The 15,665-nt window shown below is 33.3% G+C and overlaps 1 protein-coding gene across 2 annotated transcripts in view; it reads right to left on the bottom strand.

Annotated features, from left to right (window-relative positions):
- zfh2 (Zn finger homeodomain 2) overlaps window positions 1–15,665 on the bottom strand; it is a 58,440-nt gene that overhangs the window by 19,561 nt on the left and 23,214 nt on the right. The window contains exons 2-5 of one of the 2 annotated variants that reach the window (XM_075304073.1): window positions 8,420–8,483; window positions 4,449–4,575; window positions 2,940–4,356; window positions 1,451–1,632 (exon numbers count right to left, since the gene is read on the bottom strand). In XM_075304073.1, the coding sequence (XP_075160188.1) occupies window positions 1,451–1,632; window positions 2,940–4,356; window positions 4,449–4,548 (1,699 nt within the window). In that variant the 5' untranslated portion in view covers window positions 4,549–4,575; window positions 8,420–8,483. The remainder of the gene's footprint in view (window positions 1–1,450; window positions 1,633–2,939; window positions 4,357–4,448; window positions 4,576–8,419; window positions 8,484–15,665) is intronic. The other variant, XM_075304074.1, reaches the window with a different exon arrangement.

Genomic DNA, 15,665 nt, shown 5'->3' with positions numbered 1-15,665 from the left:
TGAGTGTGCTAAGGCGTTCTGTTATGGTGCCAGCAAACCCAGGTTCAATCTCTGATCGGAGCGAAAAAGTTTTTCAAATTGTGAAAATTAGATAATAGAAAAATAATAGTTTAATAAAACATATAGGAAAAAAAGTGAAATTGGTTAAAATTTTTTTTTTCGCTTTTTAAATTTCTTCATTCAAATTAACTTCCAGGGCACAAATTCTAAAGCAATGCAAAGGATCCAAAAAGGGAGTACTTCCGTCCTATGACAAGCCCATGTAAAATTCATTGGAGATGATCCAAGTTTGCACTACTTCCGGATCACAGATTGGGGATCCCAACTACTTTTTTTGAAGCTCTTTTTTTGCTGGGTACATGATACCCGTGAAAAAGTAACATTATTCTCTTGATGTATGTTTGGCGTCACCATATTTCTTCTCAGGGTGTGTATTTCATTATGAACTTGTATGGGAAATATTGGTGTCATTGTAAGCTGATTGGATAAAAGTTGGGTCCCACGACCCTCAGAAGCCAAATGTAGTTTTCGGTTTATAAGTGTTCTGTATAAAGTTATGCAAAGATCTTGTACGTGAGTTTGTTGACAACCGCGGATTTTATCGTGAGCTGGAATTTTATTGCAAGCTCGATTTTGTAGTTTTTTTTTTAAGAAAAGTTTCCGGGTACAGTACTCGGCTATACGGGTTGACACTAGAGAACTTATATAACACAAGGGCGCTTATTTTATTACACAAGACGATAAACTTAAAGTTACCTATATACCTATTTGAGAGGTTACATTTTGCCAGGTCCAATAGGGGGAAAAAGATTATTCATATAAGATGTCGAACGTTGGTATCAGAATGGCACTATCACATATGGGTCATACGTCTCTGGAATAGACTGCCAAATAAACTGCAAATCACCACCAACGCTTTCAGTTTCAAAAGACTAATTACTGAATATTTTCGGAATAATTAAAGTTAACAAAATGTATTTTTTAACGTTAACAAAATGTATTTTTGATATACTACCATTTTCTTATTGTTATCATTTTTTATTTATTTATTTATTTATTTATATCTTATCTTTTTTTTGTATATATATATATATTTTTTTTCTTTTGTTATTCTCATAATGTTATTTTAACGAAAACATATTTTTCTTATTTTCCACTCCTGTTCTCTCCCTTTGTTAAATTGCTTTTATTTTACTTTAATTGTATTTATTTATTTTAAAACTATTTTATAATTACTACGATAATCAAATGTATTATTCAAATTAATAATCCTATACTATAATTATAAGATTTTAATCTTGTTGTGTAGGAATGCATTTAATAAAGAAATGAAATGAAATGAAATTGAATCGAGTTTTGATTTTTGTAAATATCGTTAGAGATAGCTTCTTTAATTCAGTTATGAGTAAATAACCAATGAATATATAATTGAGAAATATTATAGATTTACCTGCCAGGCAGTAACCGCACGCCGACTCTCCGTCTGGATGTTTCTCCCGCATATGGATTTCCAAAGTCTCTTGATATTTGTAATGCCAATTGCATTGCGGGCATTTGAGCGTTTTGCAAGAGTTACGAGTTGACTGTTGTGAGCTTGTATTGAGTCGTGCAGTATTCAATATCATTTCACATCTGTAAAATGAAACGAAAAAGATAAATATTATTGTTAAAATGCGTTTGTTTCTTTTTTATCCTATACAAACACAATTTTTTTTATTGAATATGATTACAACAATTTATTTTCATCTGGAACCGACATTTTTGTCATCCGATATTACCCACAAAAAAGAAAACGCTTGGATTGTGAACATCACCGAAACAATATCCAGTGTCATCAAGAACAATGGTTAGGTTAGACTGCTTTGGATATAGTGACAGTCCGTTATTTTATATTCTCTCAGACTATTCAGTCTGTTGTGATACCACAGGTGGTGAACTTTTCCCTTACCAATGAGTGTTATCCGATTTTTATGTTTAGCTCAATACCAAAGACCGAACCCAAAAGACTTTTCTTACTACGGTGGAACCATTTAGGAACATTTCGAAATGACACCAGCATTAATCCTCTTGATGTAGCATCATTGAAACATGTAAATGTTGATAAATCGATTCAGGCGATTTCTAAAGACATTTCTGGTTCATACATTTGTAACCACTCAAATGTAACTCATCCCATACTCCTAGTTGCGATATTTTATTATATTTATTTATACTAATCTATAATTTCTGTCACAAAAATGGGATATAAAATGAGAAAAGAGACAGATTGAGATCATATAAAATAACTGCACGAGCACTGGAGTAAAATAACGGAAGCAAATTTACTTTGTCCTCATTTCTGGTTCAGGTATATGTGATCAAAATAATTGCAAAAAAGTTTACTTCTGTTAGAGTGTGAACCCAAAGCGTCGGGTTTGTAATGTGGATTGACAGACTGATGTTTCAGATAGCTCTACTCATAAGCAAAAATTCTGTGGTATGCGTATCTCTTCAATGATGGTAAGCCATTACTCCCAAGTCTACAGTACACATAAAGAAAAGGATATCTTTAACCCTCTAATGCCCAAGCCCGCCTTTAGGCGGTCTTGATTTAATAAGGAAGCTTTTGGTAAAACACACCTTTAGACAACAAAAATGAGCAAAATAAAAAGAAAACTTATTTGAAACGATTCAAGAGGCTTTGCAGCATATGCTGAATTTTACCGTATAAATTTTTCTTACTTAGTTCTCTTGCTTTTGTGTTGTTAAAATTGAATCAGCTGGCAAAAAATTGGGCCATTAGAGGGTTAACAACAAACAAAAACATTCTTTACTCTAAAATTTCGTTCCCCAGAAAAGATTTTTTTTCTCCTGTATATACTTTCCGCACATAGTTTTTCATCACAATTATCTATCTAGTTTTTATAGAGAAATTATAACAACTAAAAACCCCAACTCACCGAATGCATTCCACATCTAAGGGACGACCATTGATGTGATCTGAACAAGCTCCAATGGTAAAACTGGTCGTAACTGGCGGTGCTGTCGAAGTAATTGTACATTGTCGCATATTGTTATGGGTAACCATATTTTTCGGAACTAGTGAGAGTTGATTGTTGTTACCCGTTCGAACGGGCGTAATTCCGGAAGTTACGTTCTGTTTGCGAGCCGAATTCTTTTTTTGCTCTTTCACATTCAAATTGACCTCGGCCAATTCGCATGACTTGCAATCTACACCTTTACGATCAATGTGAAGCGGGCAGCCCTTGCGTATAGATGACAATCGGTCAATGCATGTGGGAAATGTAAAGTGATTTTGTTGTTGTAATTCGGATAATTGTTGTTGCAGAAAATCACTGATCATTTTAACATTTCCGGTATTTTGCTCAGCGCTAAGGACAAACCAGGACGCATGTAGCGAGCTCAATTGAACCGATGGATTAGTGAGGGCAGAGGCTAATTTTTCCTTTTGTTCCCAGGACATGTCGTTCTTCTCGAGCTGCAGCGATGCATTATCTTCTTCGCTTTCGGTGCAATTCTTATCGCTGGAATAGTCCATTAGCTTGTCTTCGCTCTTGGGTTGAATCGAGCCGGTAGTTGTGTTGGGCGACATGTCAATGGCCATTGGGGTCACTGCAGGAGTTAACAAAGGATTTTGTGGCGTTAGGGTTCGCGTCTTATCATCGGCATAAATTGATCGGGCAAAATTCATCGGCGATACTTGATTGTTATCATCAACATATTGTAGGGGTTTATTTTCGTTAGCTTGAGAGGTAGTTGGCAATGAAATAGCAGAACACGAGGTAGACAAAGACTGCAACGAAACATTACCCTTAGGATTCATATGTGTATTTGTGGCATCTGATGATATGTCATTGCTTTCGTTATTTTCACGTTGCATCATAGTACAACTCGAAAGTTGGGTTTCACCTTTCTTCTCTGGTTCGTTAAGAAATTGTTTTGTGTCGGCGCAGTCGGGTTCTAGAAATGAGATCTGGGGATTTTCATCCATATTTTTTTGAATAATTGCGCTTGCGTATTCTCTACGTAGTAACAAGGACCTCTCAAACTCTTGTAAGTCAATACCGTGCTCTTTATTTGCGTGCAGTACAAATAATTTAGTTATTCCGAATGATAGTTTACAAATAAAACACATTAAAATCGGTGTTTTAATTTGGGTAGTCGTTTGCTCTTGTCGAAAATTAATACTGGCATCGGTAGCATTTAAAATTTTAAAAGTGTGTACTTTTGGATTGTTTTGTTGATGTATATGGAGTTTGGGAGATGTATACCCATAGGACATCGACTGGAAAGTCTTTGAAATTGGTGAAGTCAGCTTTCGGTTTAAGAGTAAGGAAGAATCACTGTCGATGTCAACTAAATTAAAAAATCAAAAAAAAAAAAAAAACAAAAATTTAACATATTTACATATTTTATTTAAACATTTATTTATGAACTCTTCTACTTACCAGAAACATTTTGTTGTTGTTCTCTCTGCAATATGGAAGCTTCTTCGTCAGCTATATATGAACTATCATTTATGTCACAAACAAGGTTGCCTGTAAACATTTGAGAGCTGTCACGTGAGATATTCTTCTGGAAATAAAAACAAAATCAGATGATAGATTGTGTATTGAGAAATGTCAGCATTAAAAAACACCAAGTTTATACTTGAATAAAGGAATTTTATTTTTTTTATAACGTTTTTTTTTTTAATTAAATTTTTTATAATATAATACATTTAGTCTTTCTTTGTAGTTAAATGCTGTAATGTATTAGAGCAGTGCACGTAATACGGAATTGTGGTAACTCACGCCGATGACAACGGCGTGAGTCACGAAAACAATTCCTTCATGAGTGTGTGTGAATACACAAAAAAAAACAGTTAACCAACCGGAAGGAGCATTTTGGTTAATTTTATAAAATTTAGGTTAATTTTAAAGAATTTTGACTAACCTATATTAAAAATTCATATGTCACGCAGATTTCACAAAAATAAGTAAATATTTTTCGACAATTAAAGAGCTCAAAATAGCAAAAATATCTTTAGTACCATACGAAGTTCATGGTGGACGCATTATTGGTAAAATTTACAAATGTTAACTAATTCTGAACTATTTTGTGGGACACATGAATTTAGTAAATCTTTGTGCTTAATTTGTTATTAATTTTCCCCCTTTTTAACTCAAAATATAATAATTGCATAAACTAAAACTAAAGAAGTAAATAGGATGTAGTGCCATATAGGGTTCACTTTGTTTTGATTGTAATTAATTTAGAACAAGTATATACGGCCGCAAGTTCGGCCAGGCCGAATCTTATGTACCCACCACCATGGATTGCGTAGAAACTTCTACGAAAGACTATCATCCACAATCGAATTACTTGGGTTGTGGTATCTTAAAACTTCTTAACATCGTTTTCTAAATTGTGATTTAGTCCATACATGGTATATATTAGACAAAAAAGTTATGTATAGTTAAGTCCACAAATAATTACGAATCGATATTGACTTTTTGTACGTAGAGAGCCAGAATTGAAATATGGGGGTCGCTTATATGGGGGCTATATACAATTATGAACTTGATATGGACCAATTTTTGTGTGATTGGGGATCGATTTATCTGAGGGCCATATATAACTATAGACCGATATGGACCTAGTTAGGCATGGTTGTTAACGACCATATACTAGCACAATGTACCAAATTTCAACTCACTCGGATGAAATTTGCTCCTCCAAGAGGTTCCAAAACCAAATCTCGGGATCGGTTTATATGGGGCTATGTACGATTATGGACTGATATGGACCACTTTTGGCATGGTTGTTAAATACAATATACTACCACCACGTACCAAATATCAAGCAGATCGGATGAATTTTGCTTCTCCAAAAGGCACCGGAGGTCAAATCTGGGGATCGGTTTATATGGGAGCTATATATAATTATGGACTGATAGGAACCAATTCCTGCATGGTTGGTGGATACCATATACTAACATCACGTACCAAATTCCAACCGAATGGGAAGAATTTTGCTCTTCCAATTATGGATTAATTATGGACCGATATCGACCAATCTTTGCATGGGAGTTTGAGACCATATATTAACACCACGTACCAAATTTCAACTGAATCAGATGAATTTTGGTCTTCCAAGAGGTTCCGGAGGTCAAATCTGGTGATCGGTTTATATGGGGGCTATATATAATTATGAACCGATGTGGACCAATTTTTGCATGGTTGTTAGAGACCATATACTAACATCACGTACCAAATGTCCGCCGGATCGGATGAAATTTGCTTCTCTTAGAGGCCTCGCAAGCCAAATCGGGGGATCGGTTTATATGGGGGCTATATATAATTATGGGCCGATGTGGACCAATTTTTGCATGGTTGTTAGAGACCATATACTAACACCATGTACCAAATTTTAGCCGGATCGGATGAAATTTGCTTCTCTTAGAGGCCTCGCAAGCCAAATCGGGGGATCGGTTTATGTGGGGGCTATATATAATTATGGACCGATGTCGACCAATTTTTGCATGGTTGTTAAAGACCATATACTAACACCATGTACCAAATTTCAGCCGGATCGGATGAAATTTGCTTCTCTTAGAGGCCTCGCAAGCCAAATCGGGGGATCGGTTTATATGGGGGCTATATATAATTATGGACCGATGTGGACCAAGTTTTGCATGGTTGTTAGAGACCATATACTGACACCATGTACCAAATTTCAGCCGGATCGGATGAAATTTGCTTCTCTTAGGGGCCTCGCAAGCCAAATCGGGGGATCGGTTTATATGGGGGCTATATATAATTATGGACCGATGTGGACCAATTTTTGCATGGTTGTTAGAGACTATATACCAACACCATGTACCAAATTTCAGCCGGATCGAATGAAATTTGCTTTTCTTAGAGGCCTCGCAAGCCAAATTTTGGGGTCCGTTTATATGGGGGCTATACGTAAAAGTGGACCGATATGGCCCATTTGCAATACCATCCGACCTACATCAATAACAACTACTTGTGCCAAGTTTCAAGCCGATAGCTTGTTTCGTTCGGAAGTTAGTCAACAGACGGACGGACGGACATGCTCAGATCGACTCAGAATTTCACCACGACCCAGAATATATATACTTTATGGGGTCTTAGAGCAATATTTCGATGTGTTACAAACGGAATGACAAAGTTAATATACCCCCCATCCTATGGTGGTGGGTATAAAAATACGCTCAAAAACATGTGAGTTGAATTCGTTCCCAAGTAATGGGTGCAATCTTGGGCACATTCTTGTTAAATTAATAAAACATAATACACCTGTATAAATGTAAAAAAAAAAACAAATATTTCAAATTTCAAATTTTTATCACAAATTTTAATGCTAGGAATCTAGGAACGATTCAGCTATATAGGGCTCCGAAAGTATAACAATAAGTTTTTCGCCTCAAGGCTCTGTATTGCGAGAATGAATAGAAGAATTGGAGGATCAGAGAAGAGGGTATGCTTATCATGCTACTTCGCTTCGTTGTTAGTTTTTAATCTTGGGATCTGTTTATATAGGATGGTTGGCGTAGAATTTTCTCTGGGATATCATTATTGAAATTTTCGACTGAGAATTTTTAGGTGCAAAAACGTGTTGACTTGTCTGGAATTCGGTTGATGATCTCTCAGATGTGTGGCTCGAATTTTTGACGATGGTTAATGTCGAATCATAGTTTATTTCTCCTCTAAGTATACTCAATTTCACCTATCTGGATTTCGACTCAAAAGCTTGCTACTTTAGGTTATTCTCGAATTCAAAGGCGTGCCTACTAAAACGACTTTTATTGATTAAGATTAAAGAAGGTGATGTTATAATCTTTGAATCTATGTATAGGGCTGTTTTCTTTTTGCACTGGATACCCTAAGCAGTCACGGACTAAAACAGACAGCAGTCACAAACAAAAGAAAACAGAGTACTCGTTTATCCAGGACATCTCCAAAAAATATGCAACACTGTCATCAGCTGTTAAAAAACAATCACAGAAAACAAGTGAAATCTTAAATTTTTAATGTATGAAATGCTCAAATAGTTATAAATATGTACTGCTGCGATTATTCATGACACTGTATCACTTTGAATTTCATGATATTCGATAAATTAGTCACAATAAACTGCTATTGTGAATCTAAAAAGCGCCACTTTATCAAAATGCAATCTGCTAACACCGACTCGACTTGCACTGATGAGTTGTTCTGGATAGAACACCAGTGCAACAATGTTCTGGATAGCCCATACAAATGATGCATCCAGTGTTAAAAGAAAACAGCCCTTATATTGATTTGATAATGATAATGTACAATACGGAATTTTCAATTACAATGTACATCGTAAGTTTTTCTCATACTTTTATAAAAAAGATAGATATCCTATAAGTAACTTTATATCTTACCAATGATTTCTGTTCCGGCAACTGCTTAAAATGACTACATGTTAAAGAAAGCAAGTAGGTTCCTCTGAAAGAATATAAAGAGAGAAAATTATGTAATATCACATAAGTAATATAGTTTAGCTAACATATATAATACACGAACGAAACACAATGTTTTTCATATGTTTCGGATTAAAAAACTATATGTTTGGGAGCATAAGCGTAGGAAGGCCTCTGAGGAGGGGGCTTAGACCCCCCAGAAAAATTTTAGCCCCCCCCCAGAATATGAAAACCTATTTACGATTTTACATTTTTATAAAAATTAAACTAGTATATACTCGTACACGCACAACTTTCACTAAAGACTTTCATGCACAATCGAATTACTTGGGTTGTGGTAGAAGTCTGATATTTATGAAATAAAGCTGTGGTTGAACTTATGATTTAGTTGAATAAAAAATAGCAATTGATATCAAAACTATTCTTTCATAAATTAATATCTTAATAATGCTGCAAAAAAGCGTCGCCAAAAAAGAAGTGAAAATGTTCTTTTTGGGTCTGGAAGTGGTACAAAATTGGCGGAGAAGCGATGAATGTAATATGAACTTGTCATAGAACGAATGTCCACCGTTTCAACAACCGTTGCAATGAATTTGCATCACTTCTTAAGGTGTGATCTGAATTCAGTGTTTTGAATGTGAATTAAAAATTTTGTGATATTTTCCTAAATAAATAATTTTTATACTTTTTTATGATTTTTAATGCATTCTAGCGCTTGTTTGAAACGTTTTTTCAAATATTATCGATTTTTCTATAATGAATTTAGCATTTTTGTGGCAAAATTTGAATAATTTGTACCATTTTATTTATTTTTACTCTTTTTTTAAACTATTTGAAAAAAGAGAACAAAAAATTACGCTTTAAAATATAAAAAAATGAAGTAAAAAAACTTCCTGTGTAGGTAAAATAGTTAACTTCTTTGTGAGGACATTTTTGGAAGTGCTTTTAAAGTTGTGCCTTTAGAACAACTCCCAATTTTTTGCTGGGAAAAGTGTGGAACTACCCTACGGGAAATGTATCAACCACAGAACTGGTACAGGACTAGTCCCTGGTGTGTATGGACCAGTCCCAGTTCTGATCAAAACGTATGGAAGGGACCGTCCACTTTAACATGGGTTTTTCATTGACGGAGTAAATTTACATTTTAGGACGCGTCTTGGACTCACCCCCAAAGGACACGTCCTGGGACAATTTAGGAGGAGCAACCCATAAACAGGTCCTCAGGAACCAGTCTCGGACAAACTCTTAGAAATCTATTTCAATTTGGCCTCCTAATCGAACCCGAAATGAAAAAAAAAAACTTTTGAAATATGTCGAACAAAAGGTTATCCTGATAATTTTATTTCACTAAATGTGAAAATTGCAACTAACTGAAGCACAGGTTCTGTGATAGGTCCGTCAGTGGCAATTTGCACCTATTTCCCGTAGGGTACTTTTAGTTGCTTTATTATAAATTGATTGTCGAGTTATTTTGATGTCTATTTTTTATTCAATTTTATGAAATAAAACATTAGTTGAACCTATAAGTTCAGTCTATAAAGTTTTAGCTAGGGGGCTATAGCCCCCCTAGGAAAGTTGTCTAGCTACGCTAATGTTTTGGGAGTTGATTTTTTTAACCCATTTTCTGAGCAAACATATTTTCGTGAACTATTATAAAATGTCTGGACCACATATTTTATGTTTGTGTAATTTTTTAAATATAATATGCGTGGATGTAAACAATATTAATTTAGAAATTTCGTATAAACATATATATATATATATATATATTAAGAAATGTTAGACATAGAGTGGGAGACATAACACAGTGAGAGAATCAAATGACGGCAATTACACATACAGAAAAAATATGTTTGGACATGGTTGCCGCATCCATTTAATACTTATCTAGAGCATGTAATTGTCGCAAAAAATCATGTATTTTGTCTTTGTAAAAATAATTTTACAGCAGATAGAAATTTATGCTGGCAATAAGCATTTAAATGGTTCTCAAATGTCGCAAACATGTTCTATTATTTAAATAATAGAATTTGAGACCATTATATTGTCTGGTAAATCATGTATGTACCTGACCATTCAATTTTTCGACTTTTTTGCAGGGAAAAAAGTATTTTTATAGGTTAGGTATAGACATGTCTAGAACCATTACATGTCCATAAAGACCATGTACATTTTTTTCGTGACCAGTCAGTCGCGTGTTGATTGTTGCTTAGAATGGACGGAGAATACGGAATTACTGTGTTTTGTGTTAATTTATTTATTCAAAAGAGGCACGTGGTTTTATGTGAACACAAAAAATGAAAGTGTAATTGAAAAAAATTACCTGGTTTTTGTAAAATTATGTGATATTTGCTTGCACGATATTATAAATACAAATAAACAATGAATTAGTTTATAAATAAATAAATAAAGTTAAATAAAGTTATTGCCTGTTCATGAAACCCAAAATCGACTCGAGACGAATCGTTCGTCTAGATTGAAACTAAAATAACTTTAGATATATTTGCTATAAAATGCTGAATTTTGTCATTAACTCATTATTAATGATTTATGTCCATGTTCTTTTAACTGGAAGAAAAACATTTTTGATGAATATCATAACATTTTAGATCGTGACCATTGCCTTTTGATTCAAACTAAATTACTTTTAACAATATAATAACATTTTAGATTAGGACAATTTTATTTTTCTTAGAACCACGTTCACTGAGCAAACATGGTTGCAGGTAAAAATGTTACATGGTCGCCGCAAAAATAGCTCTTATCATATTATTTTGCTCTTCGAATATGATTGTGACAATCATGTTTCTTCTCTGCGTGCTCGGAGAAAAGAAACAAGAGTGGCATATAGAATACATATATTTAAAATAATGAGAATTTATTTTTGTATTAAAAGCCGTACTTTGATTACACACAGAGAAGGAAAATGATCATCTCCTAGAGCAAAATGTTATGTTATGTTAACAGAACATTGTTGTCGAAATCATATACACAATGCCCGAGAGAATAACATGCGACAAAAATGATACATCTTCATCGTACGAGGTGTCATATTCCTTCTCTGGGAGTCAAACAAATCCATACTTGCGATCAAAAAGTCGATATATTCCGGCAATGAAGACTTCCATAGTGATTTCTAAATGTTAGAGTTTTGTTTAGAAGACTGAAATTAGGAGTTGCAATCGCAAAGCGTATTGTGATGCGGTAGTGAATATCAAATATAAGAAAAAAATCGTGTATAAATTTCACCGAGGGGAATTAAAATCATAGCTACTAGCAATTTCTTGTAAAATGTTTTCAGATAACATTTATATACAAAAAATTGTATGATTCAATCACGAATCACGAATGTCTTCAATCACGAAAATAATAGTATCAATCGTAGTTTTAAATGGACATTAAAAATATTTGATTAAAATATTAATTTATTTAATTTGAAATTTTAATTAACTTTTATTCAATTAAAAATCAATCAATATCAATTAATGTTGATTGCAAAAAACAATTAATTTTTTAATTGATTCAATTAAAAATTTAATTGATGTCGATCGGAAAACTCAATTGATTCAATTAAATGTTTAGTTAAACTTCAATCCAATTTCCCATTAACTTTTTTATTAAATGTTAAACAATTAATTAGGTTTTGCAATAGACATCCATTATTTTTTTTTTACTAAATTGTTAATTGGTTCACTCATTTTCTTAACTAACTCTTTAACTAAATGTATGTATGTTCTTAGTTTGATTAAAAAAATTATTGCATCACTTATTTTTTTAATTAAAGAAGTAATTATTTTCAATCACTTTCTTAATTGGCCTTTTGTTTTTATTTTGATTAAAAATTGTTTTAGTTTTTTTATTAAAAACTAAATCAATTCAATAATTTTTCGAGTTCGATTGAAAAGTTAATTGTATCAATTAATTTTTTAATTAAAAATTTTATAATTTTCAATCATTGTCCTACGGGGCTTAATGTTTCTAGTTTTATGAAAAAGTTAATTATAATTAGAAATGCCATTTTATTTGTAGTTGAACACAATTTTTTGTGAAAATTTGCTTTGGACTATTCCCCATCAAGTTTTAATAAAATTTGCAACAAATATGTATAATTTTATGCCTTTTTACAGATTTAATTTTCACTTTAGCGTTTTTAGCGTCTAAACTCAAACTTAAAACTCACTTTAAACCAATATTAGGAACCTGGAAGTAATTACACGCAAAAAAATAATTCTTTCCTCCCAAACGAAATTTTAGACAAACAAAGTTCGTTTCTCGTTTGCTTTTCGCTGTAAGGAAGTGTATTTGGAAGAAAAGTATATACTTTTTGTGATAAACGTTTATTCTTTTCCAGGATGTAAAAACAATTTCATAAAGACTAGCTCAAAAAAAAAACATTATTTTCTTGCTAATTGCATTGTCCCTCACATCTTTCTCACATCCACGAGGATTTTTAGTTCTTAACACCTTTTCCTGTAATACCAACAATGTAGAAGAAATTATACGATTTTATAAATTTTTAAATTTTTTTTTACCTTTCGCCTGGACGGAGAATCGAACCGCGGACCATGCACATTGTAAGCCAACACACTAACCACTGAGCTATGTACCTCTTATGGTCATCAATAGATAAATATCCATATAAGTTATATTTATATAGCATAGCTTGCGGCGCCCACGAACCGAATAAACAAAGTTTATTTAACAGAAACAAACATTTAGTTTGGCACCGTGGAGCAGTGGTAGCTACGTCCGACTCTCATGCCAAGGGTCGTGGGTTCGATCCCTGCTTCGGCCAAAGTTTTTTTTTTGCTTTTGTTTTTTTTTTACATATATTCCAGATATATTCGGAAGATTCCGAAAAAAAATGTTCAACATTACATTGTACTATATTAAATTTTGAACTGTAAAATGTGTCTTATTAAAGACCTAAAGTCAGAAAAGAACAGTGTTTGATATAAACGAAATGGACTGTGTTGTTATTTCAAAAATAACTTTTTTTATTGAAAAAATAAAAATTTTGTAACAAACGAATTTTTTTGGTGATAAAAGTTTAAAATTTTCGAAGCAATTCAAAAAACTCTTACAAAAGAAAAACGTTTTCGGTACACGTTTTCCAAACGTTTTTTTTCTTTGCGTGTATTTGGTGCCTTAACACTCCAATGCCTAAACCCACATTTAACTCTTTCACTACCGATGTCCACTTAGAAGGACATTCGGAAAAGACACCAAATTCTATTTTCCCACTTAGTTTCGATTTATTTCTGGATTTTATTTTCAATTAGAGGCTTGAATCTAAATAAGCTATAAATATTTTCCATATTGGTGAGCACTAAAAAACATTTGTATAAACTTCTTTAACAATAAAGGAAAAATATGAAAATTTGAGACAATTTTTCTACTGTATGTCTCTAGTAAATGGACATTTATTTATACAAAAACTATAGCCGAACTATATAGCTCACACTTTTAAAGATATTATAGGCAATATAGCACTAATTTTCGTAAGACCATTTGGTCACAAATCAATAATAAAGTTTTCAGAACAAGCTCTTATAGCTCTTGAAGTAATTGAGGTAATACTTACTGTCAATATTTCGAAGCTTCTATATGACCTCAGTATCAAGACCCGAGAATGAATCCGCCTAGTCGCGCCGCCGATTTTATCCGCCGACTACTTTTTGCCGGTCGAAACCGCCGGCGAATTTGTCGACTCATCTCGACTCAAAATTAGCCGCCAATTACTCAAAAATATTGATTCAAATTAGAAAAAAATTATTAATAATTGTTGTATTTTTTTGTCAAAATGCTTAACTTTCCACACAAAATCCGTCAGTATCTATTGCTATAATAATTTTGCAAAAATGTGGATCAGAAAATTTGAATGAGATGTAAATGTGATGGTAAGATTGGTTGTACAACTAATCTCATTACCATTCGGATAACTTCAAATTGATTTTATAACGGATAATTGTCCGCCGCCGAATAGACAAATTTATATCGGCTTAGGCGTCAAGCCACCTCCGCCGGAGGCAAAAAAATAGTGTCAGCCGCCGCCGACAAAAATGGGTCGGCTTCATTCTCTGATCAAGACTAGAGTTCAATTTAAATCCTAAATATATTTTTTAATTTTAATCCATTTCAGAATATAAGAAAAATGGTCTATGTGAAGCCCATATTTGATGTCTTGAAAATTTGGATATGGATTTTACTTTTAATTTTCCGAAACTTTGTATTCCTATGGCAGTTGGGGGATATCAATCAATTTTTGTCTACGGGCTCCCCACACAACGAACTTCAGATTTTAAATGAAAACCGTTTATCCCATTTGATTGTAATTTAGTCAGTACCTAAAAGATGTAAACAAGATGATAAATATATATTGGACAGAATTAACTATTTATTTAGATATTTTTTAATGCTATTAAATTATAATTGAGTTCGGATTTTATATCTGAAAGTTTGGTTTAACATGTAAAATTATAGACACCATATAACCCTACGACACAACACGTTGCGGCGACAAATATGCTATTAAATATAAAATCATGCTCGCGTGTTACGGGGACATGTTGGCATAAAATCAAACGAACTTCGATTCTCGGATTAATGTTATTTGATGTTCTTTCAGTATCTACAAAAAGCTACAATTCCCAGAGAAACGATTGCAATTCGAGTGCGACAACAAATTGATAGTGGAGATATACAATGTTTAATTGTGTGGAATTATTGTTAATTTTGTTTGTTTGATGGTAGGTTAGGTTAGGTTAGGTTAAAGTGGCAGCCCGATTAAATTTCAGGCTCACTTAGACTATTCAGTCCATTGTGATACCACATTTAACTAAAAGTACCTATTACATATGGGCACTTCTAGTCTTAACCACTGAACCTTCTCTATTATTTACTTTTGTGGAACCAACCAGATTGCTCCAAAAACATTAACAAACTGTTTAAGTTAACGTTTTCCAGGTCAGCCAGTAATCTAAAGCTATATGCTCCTAAAATTCGCTTACGCCTTACACAAAAAGCAGGACACTCACACAAGAGGTGTTTAATTGATTCCTTTTCCTCCACGTCATGACAGCTTATACAATAGTCATTATACTTCGCACCTATAGTTTTTGCAAATTCGCCTATCAGGCAGCGACCCGTTATAGCAGATATTAGGAGTGCTATCTGACGCCTTGAGAACACTAGCATATCTAGTGTG

This window comes from Haematobia irritans, chromosome 4 (genome assembly GCF_050003625.1).
Source record: "Haematobia irritans isolate KBUSLIRL chromosome 4, ASM5000362v1, whole genome shotgun sequence".
In the NCBI taxonomy this organism is placed as follows: Eukaryota; Metazoa; Arthropoda; class Insecta; order Diptera; family Muscidae; genus Haematobia; species Haematobia irritans.
Note: the sequence above shows the minus strand (reverse complement) of the source record. Positions and strands in the feature narration are given on the sequence as shown.